Source organism: Toxorhynchites rutilus, chromosome 2, assembly GCF_029784135.1.
Source record: "Toxorhynchites rutilus septentrionalis strain SRP chromosome 2, ASM2978413v1, whole genome shotgun sequence".
Classification (NCBI taxonomy): Eukaryota; Metazoa; Arthropoda; class Insecta; order Diptera; family Culicidae; genus Toxorhynchites; species Toxorhynchites rutilus.
In genome coordinates, this window is record NC_073745.1 from 278635947 (window position 1) to 278658777 (window position 22831).

At 36.3% G+C, this 22831-nt stretch overlaps 1 protein-coding gene across 3 annotated transcripts in view; it reads left to right on the plus strand.

The window, feature by feature from the left end:
* The window catches only part of LOC129768435 (uncharacterized), a 622376-nt gene that overhangs the window by 532932 nt on the left and 66613 nt on the right, over positions 1-22831 (plus strand). For all 3 annotated transcript variants that reach the window (XR_008741679.1, XM_055770090.1, XM_055770091.1), the window contains one exon: positions 11210-11349. Coding sequence is in view for 2 of the 3 variants with exons in the window: in XM_055770090.1 (XP_055626065.1) it covers positions 11210-11349 (140 nt within the window). In the remaining variant the exon portion in view is untranslated. The remainder of the gene's footprint in view (positions 1-11209; positions 11350-22831) is intronic.

Genomic DNA, 22831 nt, shown 5'->3' on the forward strand with positions numbered 1-22831 from the left:
AAATAAACGAATTGGAAAAAAAAAAATCGGCGGATTCTTGTCAAAAAACGATTCAAAACACCAAGATGATATTTTCCAGTAATTGTTTGGTCAAACTTGAAACTTAAAAGAATATGCTAGTTTTGACGATTCAAAAATCAAACTATCTTCATATTTCCGAATCAATAATACCGAATTATAGCAATTCCAGTGAAACGTTATCTAACCTGGTCCGACATTGACTCAACACTTCAAACACGTTTTATTCTCGAAACTACTTTTTTCAAGCTGGCGTACGCAATATCTTTAGATTTATTCCAAAGTTGATGATCAACTATAGATAATACCACTTTATACAACTCTCAATCGGGTGAACCAACAAAAAAAAGTTTTTCATTGAACCTTTTTTAAAAAAAATGTAATCGTCATGTACAAAATTTATTTATGTTTTTTCAAATAGCCACCATTTTGTTACAAAAAAATAATTCTGTTTGTTCATAATACAGCGGCATCTTCTATAATTAAGAAATCTGGTACATCAGGGCATTGTTTTTTGAATCCACTTCTTCAATATTTTTTAGTTTTGAATATTTTTGTAGTTTAATTAATTTTATATTTTTCAAAGATTGATAAACATACTAAAATATAGGATGGTAAAAATATTATTTGTTTTATCCAGAACTCGAAAAAACGTCTGAAATTCGTGCCTCTACACCGAAATGCCCCCTTAATTGACAGACTGTGTATTCATACTTATCATGTTCAAAAAAGGTTTTACATCTATCGATAAGTTTTAAGTAAACTAAATAAAACATTTTTGTCCAATTCCATTCTAATAAACTACATTTTAGGTTGGGGAAAAAGTAGTCCATTATTTTTTTAGTGAATTTCGAAATCTTTTTGATTATTCTTCGGGTTGTCCGATTTGGGTCAAATATGCACCGTTTTGTTGTAAAATTTGTTGCCATTCTAAAGGTAACTTCATAATGCCTCTCTCATAGAAGTCTTGGTCCTTATTGGCGAAAAACTCTAGCAATAGATTTTTACTATCTTCCCTTGATCCCAACTTCTTATCACTCTGGAAATTTTGCAATGCGAGGGAAAGGTGGTAATCGCTTTGTGCCAGCTCCGGACTATATGGTAGATGAATTGAAACATCCCAATCAAGCTCTAAGAAAAGTGTGGCCTTGCGTTGTCCTGATAGAACGCAACACCTCTTCTGTTGGTCAATTCTGGACGTTTCTGGTCAATCGCTAGCTGCAGACGGTTTGTTGACAGTAGAGATCTGAATTTAGTGTATTGCACTAGAAAAAAAATTAAAAACCTTTTTTTAAATAAAAAACAATCGAAAATAAATTAAATTACTCGTTTTTAACTCTTTGTGGTCGTTTGTCTGCTCTCAGCCACCACAGCAAGAAACTATGCTCATCTTATATTTTACTCAACCAAGTATCAGTTTATGCTTTTCCTAAACGAAGCTTGATGTCTAGTGAACCTGTTCACGAATCAATTCAGTGCTCCCATGTGTGATAGATAACGGTACTCAGTATCAAATAAAGTAGTCACCCACATAAAACAACACACAGTGCGTTGAACGCATAGGAATATAGGACAAAAATCATAACAGAAGTTTACATAAATGTCTTATGTTATTTGAATAATCGCATAAGTGTCTCAAGCGACAAAATCTTTGTTCATCTGAAGTGAAAAGTTCTGATCATTTCGGATACGCAGAAATCATTTTTTAAGTAACTACTGGTTCAAATTATGTTGAAGTAGTTAGCACATATACAGAGTGGACTCGATTATATACAGTCTCTGATTTCCTTTCACTGTATAGAGATAATGGAATCCTGTATATAATCAAGTCAAAAAAACTTTTTTTTATTCGTTTTTCATGCATGTATTTTTCGTTTTTTGATTATAAAAGAATAGTTTGATTTTTTATTCATCCCCTTAAAGTCAGAAAACACTTTTCTCACATGAAAAAAAATAATTTATCCAGATTTTCTCAGGAGGTGATAGACGATCATATCACCTTAAAGCTACATTGAAAAGCTCTTGGAATAAGTTACATTTGAATTATGAAAAAATTTTTTTTTTTCAGACTGTATATAATCGAGTCCAAAATTGTATATAATCTAATCATATACAATCGAGTCTGTATATAATCGACTCCGATCACAAAAAAAAAGAAAAAAACTGATTTTCATAATCTGGCATGTATCAATGCTTTTTCAAGGGAAAATAATTCCGACCAGTACGATACCCATCCTGTAGGACCTCCCCACACATAGATATTTCAGTTTGAATAAAAAATTCCCCTTTGTCTTTGATGATGAATAATTCAATAAACAACCATCGCACCGCATCGCAATCATAACATAACATGATCATTGACATATCTAACACACAAAGCCAATGTCAATGGAAGATTTCTATTGACAACATGTATCCGTTTCAGGTCGGTTGAGAAAATTTGTGTCACCTCCTTCTTATATAGAAAAGTTCGATGCGAATTTTATACAAAGTTTTGCCGACAGAACGTGACTTAAATTCGTTCCATGCAATGCATCTCAGTTTGCTAAAAATCTTTATCAGGGTACCTGTGGTTTATGATGACCGAATGTTAAAATCCATCGCCAAGGATGGAGGGAACAAAATTTGGTCGGGGAGAAAATCTTCCTATGTACCTTTGTTCAGACAACTTTGGAGGTGATGATCGTAATAACAGAGATGATCTTGAATGTTACAGTTTGAGCATTTGCCGGTCTTCAAAAATTGAGGTTCAGAGGTTCGCCGATGAGAATGTTTCAAGAATTTCAAACTACTATACTTGAAGCGGTTATCTTCACATAATAAAAAACTGAGTGACTGAGTGAATTATCAAAAGACAAATCACCCACTTCGGAATGTCATTTATAAAATTATAATGAACACTATAATTCAACTTTAATTTTAATCTGTAATTACTAGTCCGGATTGATTCGCGGGTTATCAGTTAAAAAAAACTAACGAAATGCTAAGGTTCCATTTTTCCTAGGTTATTTTTTTCTGCAACAAAACAAATAGAATAATATAACTTGAAAAAATACACATTATAGCGATCATCGTCTTCCGCAATCAATTGATTGCACTTTTAGGGATGATTCTTGTTGATTCATATTTTTTTACTGTTTTAGTTCAACTAATGTTCTAAAATATATACTAATAAATAATTATATACCCCTAAATTTCAACGCAGCAGTTCACTAATGCATCCCAGTATGTAATTCATGCTCCTAATTAACACCGTAATACCCATAATGAATGTTCTTCATCCTACAAAACAGAAGCGGCATAATAAATTCTGTTGAGTTATTTTCTCACGCAAACTACATTTGGCCGACGGCAAAACATGGCGAATGTCATCAACACACTCAACTAAACGGCTAGAATCACATCCTAGATTCCAAATCGAATACCAATAATCCAGTCAACGAATAAAAAACGATCTAAGCGCAACGTAACAACGGTAATTAGAATGATACCGTTGTTTAACACATGATTTATAATTGCATAAATCAATTTTTCGCACATAAATAATTTTGGCTCTACCTCTGGTGGTGTGGGAATAGTGGGAGGGCCACTTGGAGCGCCCCCCGAGTGTCACCAGCGAGTGTGTGGCCACTGTGCTCAATTTATGGGTAATGTTCATAATTCACTGACTTTCGCTCTATCACTCCTCCTCTCCTCCTGTTGAGTTTATCGATTGCCGACTAATGATTCCGACTAACCTGCGGCTAATACCGTGGAACACCACCGCCTTTCCCATTCTAATTACGAAATGATATGCATCGAACTATATTGCAAATAGAATGCGCGTAGAATTCCACGTATGCTTCACCATCACGGTCGGTGGTCGAACGTGTTTGCGAAACCTTGCTGCCCCAATCATATTGAATTGGATTGAATCATCGAGAATGCCGAATTGCACAAATGCACTTTATTGGCGGCTGATTACGGCTAGTAATTTCGAGCTGGACCGTATTGTGTTTGTAATGGAACCATTTTGCCACCAGCCGATGATGAAGTTTAGATTACAATGTGTTCACACTCCGCTCGGAAGCACCGAGAGTCCGAGAGCGAATGAGTGAATTCACAGGACATTCCCCTGATTCAATTCTGATTTGAAATTTAAATTGTATGTGTCTCTACGATATATGAACACAACCGATGTACCACAATGTAACAAAGAGATTGAGAAAGTTATATCTATCGTATACTTTACTTTTGTTTATTTCACATACAGTACCAAAAATTACAGATATTGTTTAATAAAAATCCGTAAACTTCCATGAATGCATGAATTACTACGGATTTTCAACATCGAATATAAATAGAGTACACCAGTATACTGTGGACTGTTTGCTTTCAATTTATTAAGAGAAATATGGAGATTAGCTGTGCTTGAAGTGAACTATGGATTTTTCGCCTCTTTTCGAACAAACTGAATATTTTAATACTTTAAGAAATGAAACTTTTTTGATTTGTATTAGGTGTACCGGTAAGTTTCTTCAGTTTTACAACAGATGGCGTAACTTGATTATTATTCCAGTGAATCAAATTTCCAAACAATCTTTGGAAATCTACTGTCATTGCGCGTCTTTTTCAGTATACGTCAAAAAGATGAAGCGTAAACAACATAGGACCCATTCCAGTGACGTGACAAAGTTTTGACTCACTAAAAAAATGTTTTTTTCTAGTTTTCATGTATAAATCGCGCGATTTCCGAATAGTAAAAGATATTAAAGTAAAATAGAGAAAATTTCCTACAAAAATCTTCAATTGGAGAATATATTACAGATCAATTCGCGTGATGCTAGCCCAATACTATTGTGACGTAACAACACCTGTCTTTTTGCGGTTTCCGACTTTTGAACATTAATATTGTATTTTCCTTTCCGTTTCAAAACATTCAAATAAACACTGTTCTATGATTTTTCAACAAAAGATGAACTGTGATTCCTGTAAATTCAGTTTTTCAAAAAACTCGCAAGAACATTGCAAAAATTGGCATTCATTTTGTGACGTGACAACACGCTCTGTGAGAATAAACAGTCTCCACGAAGCGTTGTCACGTCACACAATCAATAAGTTGTATTAAATAAGAATTTCACTGTATTGTAGCAAGCTATACAGTATTTTTTTTAGTTTTTTATTACTCTGAATACTTCTCACTTTCCTTTGAGATCTCCACTTCCCTTCCCAAAGGTCCATCCTATAGGGAAATATGGTTCTAACGCGACCGGTGGTCCTGAACCTGATCTACCCACGGCTCTTCAAACAAGTATTTAATAGATATTGAGTTTTTGTTAAGCAAGTGCAGGGATATCTCAAGAAACATAAAAATACTGATAACCTAAAGATTTTAAATATAATTATGTAGTTTTTAAAACTCGTCTATCTCAATTATGATATAACTAGTGCTTATCCAAATTATGTTTTCAATTTTTTTGGTGCATAACCTCATGGAATGAGTCATAGGTTTTTGGCCACTTCGAATATGTCGAATTTCGTACCAACGAGAGGGTTTTTTGGGGAGTGCTACTTCATTACTTCAATATGAAGAAAAAAGTTGCGGGAAGTCATCGCATTTTGGTGCAAGTTCATGGTGACCATGCGAACTGAGCGAACGTGTCAGACGTGGTGTGCACGTTTTAAAAGTGGTAATTTTGATTTGGAAGACGAAGAACGTTCCGGACCACCAGTTTGAAGATGAAGAATTGGAGGCTTTTCTCGATCGAGATCCATCACAAACGCAACAAGAACTTACAGATACACTTGGAGTAGCTCAGCAAACCATATCCGATCATTTAAAAGCAATGGGAATGATCCGAAAGATAGAACATTGGGTGCCGTATGAATTGAAGCCACGAGACGTCGAATGCCGTTTTTTCACGTGCGAACAACTGCTCCAACGGCATAAAAGAAAGGGTTTTTTGCATCGAATCGTTACTGATGATGAAAAATGGGTCCATTACGACACTTTTGAACGTCCGACAACGTATGGATACCCCGGCCGTGCATCAACATCGACGGCCTCGCAGAATATTCACGGCCAGAAGGTTATGCTGTCTATTTGGTGGGACCAGCTGGGTGTGGTGTACTATGAGCTGCTAAAACCGAATGAAACCGGGGGACCTCTACCGACGACAATTGATGCGTTTGAGCCGTGCACTGAAGAAAAAATGGCCACAATACGATCAAAGACACGATAAAGTTATTTTGCAGCACGACAATGCTCGGCCACATGTCGTGAAACCGGTCAAAACATACTTGGAAACGCTGAAATGTGAGGTCCTATCCCACCCGCCATATTCTCCAGACATTGCTCCGTCCGATTACTATATTTTACGATCGATGCAGCATGGTCTGGTTGACCAACACTTCTCCAATTCTGATGGAGTCAAAAATTGGATAGATTCCGCAAAGGGATCCATGAATTGCCAGAAAGATGGAAAAAACTTGTGACTAGCGATGGGAAATACTTTGAATATAAAATTTGTAACCATTTTTGCAGAATGAAGCATTCATTTTTGAAAAAAAACGAAGAAACTCACCGGTACTCCTATTAATAATTTTTTCATCTATGTATGTGTCAAACTTCGTCAATGCAACAACAATCAACTATGAAGATTCAGCTCTCTGGTGCTCTGCTGCTTGCAACAAGTAGTCCGATATTACTTGTTGCAAGCAGCAGAGCACCAGAGAGCTGAATCTTCATAGTTGATTGTTGTTGCATTGACGAAGTTTGACACATACATAGATGAAAAAATTTGTACTATTAATAACATAGCAGTGTCCGCGAAATGATTTTATGAAACTACAGTCAACTCTCCCTAACTCGATATCCAAGGTGACCATCGAGTTATGGAGGTATCGAGATACAGAACATTTTTTCATAACTTTTTTATGTCATAAATTGTCATATATTGGGGTAAGTGATGATGATGTATTTGGAAAAGTTGTTGGAAATTATAAGCAAATTCATTAAATTTCATGAACATGACGGTATAACACGACAAACATATTAAAAGAGATTATTTACTACAAAAAAGACAATAAATTACAAATATTTTTTTTAAATATTTCGAGAATGGCCACATTTAGAAGGAGATTGATAATAACCTTTTTTGTTTTAAATCACATCAGGATTCATAATTTGTTAAGATACAAAAATTCGAAGTTTCGAAAATTCCTAAAAATTCGATGTTCCACAAAGTTCGTCAAAAATAGTGTTACCATTTTGGGCCCATTTTTTAAATTTTCTACATGACTTCTATTTTGTATGAAAAAATAAAAAAAAATAAAAAAATATGTATATTAGATATTGCAAATTGAACTTTTATTTTGTTAATAAAAAAAAGAGTACTAATTTTTTTTCTCAGTGCACATTTTTTTCATATTCAACCATCAATACTCTATAAGTCTTTCTAAGACACTATTTCGGTACGACTCATAGTTTCTAAGATATAAATTATCAAAGATTTCTCTTACTCAAATCGATACGCCCTTTTCAAAAGTTACGCTTGAGTCAAAAAATTCCCAATTGCTGTGGAAAACTCATATTTCCTCTAACCCAAACGGAATACACACTTTCATTCGAAGCAAAAATACTCATGTTTTGTCATTTGTCGATTTCATTTGAAATTACTCATACAGCGCACCCAAAATCTCTCCGACCAAAGCTCAAATCGATAAGTTTACAATTTTTCCACAAATCTTTACTTCCGTTGCTCAGCAGCAGGACTTCGACATAATCAAAAACCTGAATCAGTACTATCGCCATTTCCGATTAATTAGTTCGATTAGTTAAACGAAGACTGCAAGAAATGGAGGATATTTGTCCTTTTCAACCTCCATGTTATTCAACATTCTTACTGTATTTAGATTTACTCTTGGACTCTTCATATATACCGGTATTTGATGCAATTTATATACTTTCACCCTCTAAAATCAATAAGGTTGAATCTGAGACTATTTAAAATGGCATAATTAATGTAACGATGTATTTGGAAAAGTTGTTGGAAATTATAAGCAAATTCATAAAATCTCATGAGCATGACGGTATAACACGACAAACATATTTAAAGGGCCTATTTACTATTAAAAAAACAATAAATTACGAATATATTTTTTTTCAAATATCTCGAGAATGGCTACATTTAGAAGGAGATTGATAATAACCTTTTTTGTTTTTAATAACATCAGGATTCATAATTTGTGATTAAAAATGACTGCTAACATACAAAAACTCGAAGTTTCGAAAATTCCTAAAAATTCGATGTTCCACAAAGTTCGTCAAAAATAGTTTTACCACCTTGGGTCCATTTTTTTAATTTTCTACATGACTTCTAGTACTAAGAGTACTAATGTTTCTCCTCAGAGTATATTTTTTTTCAAATTAAGCCTACAATACTCTATAACTCTTTCTAACATACTATTTAGGTACGACTCATATTTTTTGAGAAATGAATTATCAAAAATTTCTCTTACTCAAATCGATACGCCCTTTTCAAAAGTTACGTTTGAGTCAAAAAATGAACCATAATGATGTATTTGGAAAAGTTGTTGGAAATTATAAGAAAATTCATAAAATTTCATGAACATGACGGTATAACATGACAACCATATTAAAAGGGATTATTTACTATAAAAAAGACAATAAATTAGAATTTTTTTTTAAATATTTCGAGAATGGCTACATTCAGAAGGAGATTGATAATAACCTTTTTTGTTTATTATTTATTATTTATTATTTATTTTGTTATTTATCATAATTTGTGGCTAACAATGATTGTTAAGATACAAAAATTCGATGTTTCGAAAATTCCTAAAAATTCGATGTTCCACAAAGTTCGTCAAAAATAGTTTTACCATTTTGGACCCATTTTTTAAATTTTCTGCATGACTTCTACTTTGTATGAAAAAATTTAAAAAAAAATTCAAAAATATGTATTTTGGATGTTGCAAATTGAATTTTTATTTTGTAAATAAAAAAAGAGTACAAATTTTTTTTCTCAGTGTACATTTTTTTCATATTCAACCATCAATACTCTATAACTCTTTCTAAGACACTATTTCGGTACGACTCATAGTTTTTGAGATATAAATTATCAAAATTTCTCCAACTAAAATCGATAAGCCCTTTTCAAAAGTTACGCTTGAGTCAAAAAATCACCAATTGCTGTGAAAAACTCATATTTCCTCCAACCCAAACGGAATACACACTTTCATTGGAATCAAAAATACGAGTTTTTAAAATCTGCATTTTTGGGACGATTTCATTTGGAATTGCTGGTATAGTTATCAACGAACATGACCAACTTTGAGAAGAAATAGATATAAGTATGATAGTATGATACAATAACACAGAATTCTAGAAATAATACCTTTCTATTTCCATTGGAAAATTTTTCGTCAAATTGCATGATCCATTCTTCAAAAAGAATCAAGGCCATCCTGACCTTGGTGTTGCTCTCGTATATCACTGGTAATGACTTCTTATTGAAACATCATGGGTTTTTACTCTTTTCATTGATCATCAACGGTAGTTTACCGCTCCCGTTCATGTTGGTTGTGCTTTGAAGATGGGAATTCCCAGTTTCTGGACAAATTCGCAAGCCATATTCCGAAGAATAGAACCTGAGAGAGGTAAATTATTCTCTCTGGATTGATAAGACAAAAAATCCATTGACCCCTCCAGCTTTTCGATTCCAACCAACCTTATATGTTTTTGGTCTAGATTCAATTTTCCATTCCGATTCCATTTTTTCTTTAGCTTGAATAGTGTTAATACCGTACAATACCGAAATCTTTTGCAGCTTCCTTCCCCCTCCTTCCAGACCCCTTCCGTCCATACTTTTCGACCTGCTCGATGATGCTGATGATGCTAATTGTTCGCTGGAAAGTTTTTCGTGACTTTCCATACTTTAAAAGAAATTGCTTGATGACACGAACATTTCGTCTTCATTTTCAACAGCGCTTGAAATCAGAGTTAATAACGCACAAAAACATGTACGCGAAAATCAATCGAGTAAGGGAGGTGAATATCCATGGAAAAATGAATCAAAACCCATCGAGTAAGGGAGGCATCGAGTTATGGAAAGAAGAATATCGTTCTGAATCATATTTCGGACGCTTAAGGCATATGATGCAGAAAACAGATCTAAGCTTTATGCACAGGTATTATTTGGTTGATATTTTCGATAAATTAGTACAATATGCCTTTAAGCTTTCTACTTTGGTACCTATTTGATTGAAAACAAAAGCATCGCATAAAATGCTTTTCAAATGAAGCGAATAAGAATCAAACTTCGGACACTAAGTAAAATTTCGGACAGACTGAATTCAAATTACTTTATTTTTTAATTTTTTGGACGAAAATTACATTACACTTGATTATATTTTATAATCAACTGCGAAATACATACCGATCAATCACAGTGAACTGTTAACAATGATGAGAACTGATGAAACACGGGAGAAGTTTAAATATTTATGAACGGGTAAATTCTACGTGCTCACGCTAAGGAAACGTCAAACACAAACGATAACGAGTGGTGTTGTCAGATTTTTGCCGATTATGTTATAATTCAAATGTAGTTCTCATATGAAATGATAGAGTAACCAAGGGAGTACTCTAAAGAAGCAATTGTGATATTAATTTTATGATTATATCATCAGTGCATTAAGAATTCCAAGATATTAGAACAAAATGTCCGAAATATGATTCAGAACGCTACTTTTAAAATCAAAGGTGCCATGAAATTCATCGAGTTACAGAAAATCGAGTAAGGGAGAGTTGACTGTATTGAAAATTTTTCGGGCAAATCAATTTGACTTGCCAATCTGATATGACTATCTTGTGCCATTATTAACATGATAATAAGCACATCGCCAATGCATAATTATTCATTCTACACTACGATTATATGTATATAACCATACATTCTAACGATTTCTCCACATATTCTCTTCCTTCCGAAACGTCCCATCGTCGTGATTGACCCTCGCTAATCGATGACCCCGGCAAACACACACACACGCGCGTGATCCCGAATCTTGATGACGCGCCCCATCCAAAACGAAAACACCAAATTGGGCCAATCCAACATAAATGGTTGTGATGCATGTGCGATGCCGATCCGGATGCAACTGATACTCACCACATCAAACACCGGGACAGATTATCATCAAACCCCTGCTGGAGGATGGGCTGCTGTTGTACAGTGGTCATCACGAGTACGGGGACTACATCTCTTTGTGTCTCAACATGGGCTACGTGGAGTTCACCTTCGATCTGGGGAGCGGTCCGGCAACGGTGAGGTACGTATGAAATTCTGAAGCCTTGATGTTATATATTAACCATTCAAAATGTGTTTTCGGACTCGGACTTTCGGGCTCACGCTTCTTACAAAACGCATCAAACATCCCTTTTTACCGGTGATGATGATGATGATGATGTTCGGCGTACAGTCAGCCATCGACATCATCAGCAAACATGCCAATTATGATGCTCAAATAAAGAGCTTTTGTGGAGCATGGGTACCGTAATTTAAAGCACCGAGAATGAGATTGCTAATGGCGAACGGTTTTTGGCTAACATTGTATATAGCTGATGAAGATAATTTGGACACGTTCTCATTGATTCTAGTGGAAGGTTCGGGAAGAGGATATTTTTGATGCGTAATTTGTAGGCCAAAGCATGTGTACTCCAATCATGCGTCCTGAGTTCACGAATGGTCGCTCTCCAGTACATATCAAAAACACAATAAAATTCCTTTTTTATCGTGTGCTAGATGATTCAAACACGATCACCCTGTGATTGTTCCAAAAATCATAGAGGTGGAGCAGTAGGCGAAGTGTATCTGTATTGGCAAGCCAAATATCGTGTCGTAATTATTTGCATTCAATATGGAATGTATATGGACGAAACAAAACAATATTGAAAGTACTTAAGGTTGCATAATAATTTGAGCCGAAATTCTCATTAAATTATTCAACTGGTTGTTTTTTAACAGATGACAATTATATCGTGGCTTATTTCGATTATTCATGTGGTAAAAAGGTCCAGAGAGCAGTCGTATGTTTAGTTCTCGAAAGCAGTAACATTTTCCGTAAAATTTTGATTAATTGGCGATTATTATCTCACAACATACACACCGACACGGAGAGCCTTCGAAACATCAACTTCATAATGGTAAAATAATGAAATTTCGTTTGTTTCTATGAACGTGGGGTAGTGAAAATGGCACATGGAAATATCACTTTTATCCGTCTTTTTCGACGTCATTTCACAAATATTCACTTCACGCTATCACATTTGCCTCATATTCGGCGGAAGCTCTACGTTTTTAATTGATAAATTACTTCCTGAAATTGGCATTTTTACATGGATACGGTGGGCAATCAAAGATAAACACAACGACTGATGTCACTATTTGCGAAATAGTTACGGCAGCGCATGCTATGTCACTCGAAATTCGACCATCTTCATTACCTTTTTTCCAGGACATTGGTCTGCATTATTATTTTAATTTTCTTGAAATCGATTATTTTATTGTGTTCGTGATTTTCAATTGTGAGATTAAAATAAAAGAAATAATAATAATTTGTATTTTTTTAAGTGTTCTTCTCATTAATCCGAATGATCTTTCCACAAGGATTTTTTCTCACAGAGCTCTATCGTACTGCTGACTCCTATGAATTTGGTAAACCATCTAAATCCAATGTAAAGATAATCTCATATATTTTAAGATACGAGAAAAAAAAATCTTTGTACAGCGCAATGGTATAAACACACCGACAAAATTTTGACACATAAAAAACAAAATTTAAATAAATATTAGAGCAGTACTGGGTCTCTAAGTTCCAAATAAATTAAAATTGCCCAAAGGTCAAAAAAAAATTTTTTTTGCGTAATCCTCTTAAAATTCCACAAAAAAATACGCTACATGTGGAAAAACAACACTTACTAACGCATTTTAATAAAAAAATAGAGCAAATGTGAGTCCCAAAGTTATATTTCATTTTTCAAAATTTCAAAATGCCTGAAAATATATATATTTTTTTTTGTATCGCGAGAAACACTCTAAAAATTCTGAAAAAAAACACATACATATGGAAAAGACGTAGGAACAAATTTGAATACAAACGAGAGTAGTACTGAATCTCAAAATAACAAATAAATAAAATTTAATCTAAAACTAAAATGAAAATTTATTAAAATTTTTTTTTTTAGTATTTGATTTTTTTATGAAAAAAATATTTGAAAATATTGATTGATACACCTTAGTAAGATGCACTTCCGGTATATTTTTGTCTAAAATCTATTGAGAATGGCGTGAAAAAAACGAAAAGGTGCATTTTTCATCATAGATCCCATGTTGTACCATATAAGAACTCAAATATATGCAGAAAATTCGAATTCTGCTCTCGTTATTATTGATTGTATTCGTTTTTATTGTTTTCATAGTCTCGGGACCAAAGACGCTATATTTTTTCATATTTTTCCTGGAAAGCTGAGGATTTTTCTCATAACATATGTCGGAACCAGAGAGGCGTTTTTCTTCGTTTTTGAGTTATGATTTTTCAAAGTTAACCGATGGTTCGAAAAATTAATATATTTTATTTATTTTATCCATTTTATCCACCGAGTACCTTAAAAAATGTAATAAAATTTTTGATATTTTCTATACCTGCAGAAAATACGAAATAACCTGGTCTTTTTTGAAAAATACTACACCTGCAGAAAATTCGAGTTCTATTCTCGTTATTATTGATTGTATTCGTTTTTTTTATTGTTTTCATAATCCCGGGACCAAAGGCGCTGTATTTTTTCATATTTTTCCTGGAAAGCTGAGGATTTTGCACATAACATATGTCGAAACCAGAGAGGCGTTTTTCTTCGTTTTTGAGTTATGATTTTTCAAAGTTAGCCGATGGTTCGAAAAATTATTTTTTTCGTCTTTTTTCCAACACAAAAATTCATAACTTTTGATCTATTGGACCGATTCAGATGATCGACACATAAAATTAAAGCCAATCAGATATTCTTTTTTGAAAAATATTGGACTTCCGAAAAAAAAGTTTCTAAGTGTAAATGGAAATCCTATCTTTTACATTGAAAGAAAATATCCACATCATTTTGTATTGCTGTCAAAATATTTCGTCCAGGTTTCAAATAAATTACAACATTGAAACTTCACTATAGTTTTATATTCACAATATTCATTTTATCCACCGAGTTCCTTAGAAAATGTAAGCTTTGATTTTTTTGATTTTGATTTTGATTTTGATTTTTGTTTTATATACAAGGTCGGACAATCAAGTGATGAAACTCGGTTTCTACAGGCTGTTTGATATATTCCTTCTCCTATAACTTGTTGAATGAACTCACTCACTCTGTCACATAGTCGCCAGTAGCACCTGTGTCAAGATGTGTTTGGTATTTCGATACGATCTGACTTGTATAGATTTTGTTTTCATACACAGTATCAAAACTTGCTGAATAGTTTATATTGACCGACTAGTTTCCGTCCATAAACATCCTTTCTTCGAGAGGAAATTTCCACACACTTTCCCACTTTCTTTGGCCAACGACGTAACTAAAACATTTACGATCATTCCAAGATTGCAAAAAAATGCGATAAAATACAACCTATTTTCAACAACACCGCTCCTTATTCTCGTCTAACAAAGAGAAATCAAATGGTAACATACTGACATTGAAGTATGACCCTAAAGCAGTCACTACGAATGAAACAGAAATAAAACTCCTGATAAACTTAGCAAACAACATTGTACTACATCGTTTCGGGCACCGAGAGAGACGTTAGCTCTTACTGGTACCCGTCGTTTCTGCAACCGTGAATCGAATCGATGACCACTCCGTGGCGCTGGCCGGAAGGAAGTCCAATTCTGAGAACATAAACTTTTCATTCAACACCCGTTCCGATTCCGCTCTAGTTTTGTAAGTGGCTGCAACGAACAACTATTGCATGGAGCTGAATAATTTAGAACGTCATTAATCGGTCGTAAATCGAACCAATGGCAGGACTTTTGTTTTTTTTTCCATGTACGAGCTGAACGTTGTAAACGGGAAAGTTGGAAAACATTTCGTTTCAAGATTGTTTTTATATTCCCTTCTCGTTCCTGCCGAACGGCACTGCATCCCCATTTGGGAGCGCTGATGAAGCTAGACGATGCTGCGTGCTCCTGACTCCTTCAGTCTTTTAGTAGAATGCGATTATAACTTTGGCAGCTACTGCAGATAGATGTAACCCGCCAATATAGAGGTGGGTAATATGGATGGGATGAATGAAGAGTCTTGCACATCGGTAACGCCACATAAGGCAGGATCGAAATATGAAGACAACGCCAACGATGCCGTTGATCCTCGACAGAAACTTCTGTCCAGAAAAGTGGGTGGGATTATGGGAAAATTTTTAGCTCCTAGGAGATAAAGATCGCGGCATGTGTCGGCCATTAGAAGCATGATAAAAAGGCATATTGAAAAAAAAAATAATGGAAGGGTACACAACGAGCAGCGGAAAATTTAATTAAACTTCTCAGCCAGCGCTAAAAATTTAATTAATAGTTCATAATGGATTTACCAGGATTGTGCCCCAGTGAGTTGTTACACATCTGCAACGAATTGAGGGTTTGAAATTTCACGCCTAGATAGCATAATTATCAATGAATATAATAACGAAAGCCTGAATATCTGCTTCATATTTTCTAGAATATTAATAAATCCAACAAGGAGGCTACAGTTTACTGGGTGGATGATGTGTTTCCTTCTGTCTTTTCCATCGAATGAACTTACTTTCAGGTGTCTATAATTACTGACGCGACGCTAGGCTTGACGGGGAAAATAAACCAAACCGAGAAGTTTGCCTAATGAACAATAATATCGATGTTAAATGAGTCTCTGCCCTTCACAAAGCTTCATCCGCTGCGGAACCTACTTATCGAATCAGTTACAGACGATTCCCTCCCTCCTCATCCCGCAACCACTCTCCGCCTGACTCAACTGCTCCCTTGCGGCATTTTAAATAACCTCCCACTCACTGGCGCAGCACTTCACCAAATTGAGTCCCGCTATGCATTCTCGCGCTCGAAACACAGCGTGCGAAAAGCAAACGATCGCTCGCGGAAAGCTCACTCCCTGTTCGCGCGGCCCGGTTGTAGAATGAAAATTTATTTAATTTTCGTGATGGATCCGGCCGAGAGCGAATCTCGGCTGCGTAAGTGCTTTTCCAGACACCAACTACAGCGCGGTGCGGCCCCATTATTAAAACCACCCCTCCTCTTCCGTTCGAATTCGCCTTGTTGTGTCACCCCATCCCCTCTTCTGCTTCGGATTGTTCCTTCCATAATGTATTTGCAAATGAATGCAAATGAAACTTTTCCATCACGCCATGGGAATTTACTCTCGTACGCTAAAATGAAACATTTTGTGGGCATTAGCTCAATCTATTTCTATACTTTTTTTTCGGCTGTTGCCTATAATAATGTACTCCGAAAAAATATTTTATTTCCTTTCCCACCATTCCTCTGGGCAGTGGAAGTTACAGAATCCGCAAGGAAGTTGAACTTTTCGCTTTGCGGAATTTGCGCAGCAGAGTATAATTTATGCTTCGAGTGGTCGAATCTAGGGAAAATGGCTCGCCGATTGAATGTCTTGTAAAATAGAATTCTCTATAGGTACTAACCATTTAAAAATAACTATATATGTTATCCCTTGTTTCGGAGAATATCGATTACTAGAACACATAACTGCAAACAGTAAACCGCAGAAAGAATTCTTCAGGAAAATTCACTATAAGGTGTCTCAGATTGTCTAAGCCTGATTTTGGTACACCAGTGTTACTATCACTGCTTACATTTGAATCTCTAAGTCTGTGTATTTCAAATACAGGTTCATGTATGTGTTAAATAGATAGGTTACACTCCTCGTAGAAATATCTAGATCAATACATAGGGTTGGGGAAAAAGAAATGTCGTATTTCTGATCGAAATTTGACGCTTTATTTAACATACTTAATACTATCCTATTTAAGTCAAATATGCGTCGTTTTGTTCGCAAACTTGTTGCCATTTAGAAGCCAAATTCATTATTCCCCCCCCTTATAACCCCCCCTCCTTATTTGCAAAAAAATTAGACAGCCAATTTTCGCAAGCCTCTTTTGAGGCCAACTTAGTATCACCAAGAGCGTTTTGCATGGAACGGAAGAGATGATAATCACTTGGAGCCAGGTCCGGACTAAAGGGTGTGTCACATCAAATTGCATCACGGAAAAAACGCTGTAGAAATTTAATTTTTAGGAATTATATCTTCAGCTTTCGCTTATAATCAGATAAGAGTGTATAGATCACGTTGGCCATGCGTCACTGTCAATTTTTGGTAAATTTGGAAAAATGTCGTCGAACGAAAAAAAGCGTCGTGAATTAATCCTGCTGCGTGATTCTGGGAATCGTCCAATCCACGGTCAGCAGAGTACTAAAACGATACTTCGAGAACCTAACCATCGACCGGAAGGTGAAGAACGGCAAAAATGGATGCTCCGTCAGTGAAAAAGATCACAAGCGCGTAGTTAAGCAGTTTGGACGCGATCCGAGAAGTTCGGTCCGGGATGTCGCCAATAAGCTGAATTTGTCAAGTTCATTCGTCCAGCGGACCAAGCAGCGGGAGGGCCTGCGTACATACAAGGTTCAGAAGGCTCCTAACCGCGACGAAAGGCAAAACATGGTGGTGAAGACGCGAGCCCGGAAGCTGTACACCGAAATGCTGACGAAGCCGCATTGCCTGGTAATGGACGACGAAACCTACGTCAAAGCGGACTTTCGTCAGCTGCCGGGCCTGTTGTTCTTCTCCGCAGAGGACAAATTCAGCGTTCCGGAGGAGATTCGCAAGCAGAAACTATCCAAGTTTGCCAAAAAGTACATGGTGTGGCAAGCGATCTGCTCTTGCGGAAAGCGGAGCGCCCCCTTCGTGATGACCGGTACGGTAAACGGGCAGGTTTACCTTAAGGAGTGCCTACAGAAGCGCTTACTACCACTATTGAAGCAGCACGAGGGCCCGACCATCTTCTGGCCGGATCTCGCTTCGTGTTACTATTCAAAGGACGTGTTGGAGTGGTACGAAGCCAACGGGGTCACCTTCGTGCCAAAGGAAATGAACCCGCCCAACGCGCCGGAGCTTCGCCCAATAGATAAATATTGGGCCTGCTTCATCCCTCCGGAAGAACCCAAAAGTTGTCAAATCGGAGGCGGACTTCAAGAGAAAATGGATTTGTGTTCAAAAAAAACTACAACCTGACGTTGTACAGAACCTTATGGACGGGGTAAAAAGGAAGGTGCGAGCATACGGGCTTGGGCTCGAAGTATGAATAAAAAGAAAATGCCAAAAGTTGTTTAATAGTTTTTATTTTACTGTCTAAAATTTTCAAAACGATCGGTCTACTGGGCGAATTTCTACAGCGTTTTTTCCGTGATGCAATTTGATGTGACACACCCTTTATACGGTGGGGCAATAGGACATCCCATCCGAGCTCCCGTAGCTTCTGGCGGGTCATCAAAGATGTGTGAGGCCGAGCGTTGTCCTGGTGGAAAACAACACCATTCCTATTGATCATTTCTGGCCGCTTCTGGTCAAACGCCTGCTTCAAACAGTCAAGCTGCTCACAGTAGAGAACCGAGTTGAGGGTCTGGCCATAGTTGAGCAGCTCATAGTGGATGATTCCCTTCCAATCCCACCAAACACATAGCAAAACCTTCCTGGCCGTCAATCCGGGGTTGCACAGTGTAGCACAGCCGTCTTTAAATAGCCGTATAGTATGACCCGATGCGATAAGTACATGATAAGTACATGCGATAAGTGTTGCCATATATTGACAATATACGACATTTCTTTTTCCCCAACCCAATATAAACTAGTTATAGCTTGAGTTTATAGTACTTCCGTGAAATGAAATTGTATTCCCGGTCTAGAATTAAAAAAGTAATTGTTCTCCGAAGATCCGTCTAGAGGCTAATGAACTGAAAAGTTTGCAATAAATTGTTGTGCAATAAATAAATATATTGTTAAAATGTACCGAATAACAATTATCAGTATGTTGTTTTAGTGAAAATGTTCAGCACTCTTTCCAACATTTCGATGAATCGTCTAGCGAAAATGGAAGATGTGAGCATCGTCAAATCACCTAATTCATTTATGCTTTTGTGTTATACGTTATACGTTATACGAGTTATACGATAAATTTCTGTGTGGGTATGCGTAATTATGAATAATAATCCTTTGGAGCAATTCCATGCAAAATCATCTTTAAAACGGACGATTTGATGCGATTTTATGCAAACATTGTACAAAATCACAATTTTCATTATCATATAAACAATTTTAATAAGGATTAATTTTAAAATCAGTGATCTTAAAATAAGGACGTTGCAAAAAAATAGAAGCTTTTTTCAAAAAAAATCGTAACTCGATGTCTGATTAAAATATGACGTACGGAAAAGTTATTGAAGAATCTTTATGAAAAAACATATTTTTAATACACTGTTAATAATTATTACCCAAAAATTTAATTTAATGACAAACATGTTTATATCTTAAAAGACCCACCCTTAAATTTTTAAAATTGAAATTCTTTTTTCTCAAAATCGTTTTGTTTATTCACAAAAAAAATATATGGATAGCCCTTACAATTTCCAACGTGTCATCCATACATCAAAAGATGGTCACCTTCACAGGGAAAAAGTTTTTCCTACAACAACTTTTTCATGTTTTCATTGGAAAAATTACAACTAATCCCAATTTTGTTTAAAGTCAAGGTGACGATATTGGGGGTCTTCATAGCCACATTGATTGCACATTCGCTTAACGGGTGTTAAATAAAAAATGAGAATTTTTTCAATACCTTTCAGTAACTCAAATCTTCTTCTTCTACTTCTTAAATGGCACCAACGTTCCTTGAGGAACTTCGCCGTCTCAACGTAATATTACTTGCGTCATTTTTACTAGTACTTAGTTGAGATTTCTATGCCAAATAACACGCCTTGAATGCTTTCTGAGTGGCAAGCTCTAGAATACGCGTGACCACAGTGCAAGTCGGAGGAAAGTTCTTTTACGAAAAATTCCCCCGACCAGAACGGGAATCGAACCCGAACCCCTGGCATGTTAGGTTTTGACGCTAACCACTCGGCCATGGGAGCACCAGTAACTCAAATAAAGAGCGTAAAATTTCCTTTCTCCAAGAAAATTGCTCTTTGGGCTCCCTAGAAACAGTAGGCGTGTTTGGTTTCGCTAGTTTAAATTTAGTCAAAGCAAAGATGGCGTCGAAACAGCACGTGCTCCGCGAACGCATTGTACGGTTTTACGAAACGCATTTCCAGCAAGGAAAAAAGTTCACGGTGGCACATTTTAAGGAAGAAAATGTACCTGTCAGCACGGTATATCGTATCCTGGGTTCCCTGAACGTAGAGCAGAAGGTCGGAAGTGGTCGTCCGGTGACGATAATGACGAAGCAGACGAAGACATCGTTAAAGAAGCTGTTTGACAACAAGGACGCAACCAGCCTGCGTGACGCCGATCGGAAATATGGCTGCTTCCACATATTGATCCATCGGACCCTCAAGATGGAAGGAATCGTCTGCAGGAAGAAGACGAGGTCGCCGGAGTACACGGAGGAGCAGATTGAGACGGTTAAATCACAGTGTCGGTGGATGACCACTGACGTCTTTCGGGACGGCTTTCGTTCTGGACGATGAAAGCTATTTCCGCTATTTCCGTTTTTCCGTTGTCCAAAACGCATATTCCAGGAAATGATAATTACTACTCCAGCGACAAGTCATCCACACCGCCTGAAGTGGAATACAAGTTCAAGCACAAGTTTGAAAAAAAAGGTTATGTTGTACATCGCCATTTCCGACCGGGGCATTTCAAAGCCTTGGTTTAAGCCGAGCGGTCTGGCAATCAACCAACAAATCTATCGAGGAGATTGCCTCGATAAAATCCTGCTGCCGTTCCTGAACGAGCATCACGCGGATGGGAAGTACGTCTTCTGGCCGGACAAGGCGTCTTCCCATTACGCCAAGAAGATGCTGGCGTATCTTGAGGAGAAAAAGATACCGTTCGTGCCGAAAGATCGTAACCCAACAAACTTGCCCCAGTGCCGCCCAATAGAGGATTTCTTTGGCTCACTCAGTGCCCTAGTGTATAAAAACAATTGGAGGGCCAAGGACACGAAGCAACTGACTCAAGAATCCGGAATTGTATCCGGAAAATGGACTGAAGTGCCGTACAACGTTCTTGTGAGAGCATCGCGACAAAGTTGCGTCGAACAGCAGACCACGGCCCTTACTCAAACATTCACTGACATTTTTTTAAAGAAAATACATTATGTTATTAATAAAAAATACTGAAATCGATAAAAAAAAATTGTTTATGTGTGATTGAAAAAATTCTCATTTTTTATTTAACACCCGTTAGTAAGAGATCGATCGTGAGTTCAGAATTCAGGAATTGACCATCTTTGTCTCGTTATGAAATATCTACGTCCACGTAACAATCATCAGCGATGGAGATCGATCCACGGTCGAAATAAAAGCGATTCATCCACAAAACTGCTCTGCTCTGCAAGAAATATCGGGCTGTTGTTCTATTAATAACACATCAATGATCATATCAACTGTCTCCGCCGTCGGGTGGTCTAACTGGACAATGGAAGAACAGAAGAAATACTCTTACGCCTAATATGGCAACTGTGTAACGTGCTATTTATAGATAGATGTATAGATATTTGACATGTACACGATTAAAAAAAATCCGGCTTTGTTACTGTTGCTGCAGGCGTTACGCCAATCTTGTACCGTCAAACATTACCGATGGGCTTAGTGATCTAATGTAGACCTAGAGACCTGGATTACGGATAACGTCAACAAGAATCGCCAATGAATTTGGATAGTTTTGTTTTTTTCTTCTCAAACTATATGCACAAAAGGAAGGAGTGAAGTTGCATTTTGGAAAAAGAATATTTCGGTAAACTTGCATTTTATTTGGACATAAAACAATAATTCGACTTGTAAGTAGAGATCTATTCATAATCATCGATACTAAATACTAGAAAACCTCTAAAATTAGGTCCGAATATTGAAAAGGCTGCAATGAGAAAGCAGATCCGTGAGAAGTTAGGAGAAACTGTGAAATAAAAGGTCACTGAAATTGTAAGTTGAAATTACAAAATACTATTTGAATTAAAACTGATCTATGTACAATTTTGTAGCATAAAGCTCGTTCTAAATATACATTGCTGATAGAACGGTGACTTGTTTTCTCGGCCGGTGGCAACAGTTACAGCTGGAATGCTAATGAGCCTAAATAAATAAACATAAATAAACATGGGATAAAAAAGATGACGATTTGGTGTATTTTAATATGTTTTAGATTTTATTAAAACATGGACTTTTGTCGAAGACGTCAACTTTCTATCTTTGATAGTTTCTGAAATATACCATATATAAGACGCCTGGAAAAATAAAGTTTAATAAAGTTGAGTAAAATGTTTGTTTGTAAATTCTGGCGTTTGGTATGCTCTTGTTACGTTTCTGAGTTCTGGTAAATATATGAATTATTTATATAGTTTCCGATCAGAATTTGAAAAAAATGCTTTGGAAAAAGATTAATTTTAATTTCCACACTATTTTTCAAATGAATTTTTCTTTAATTTTTTTGGAAGCATTTCCATTTCCTCATACATTTGTTCTGTCCAATTGTGTGCTTTCTCGAACAGAGTTGTCAATAACG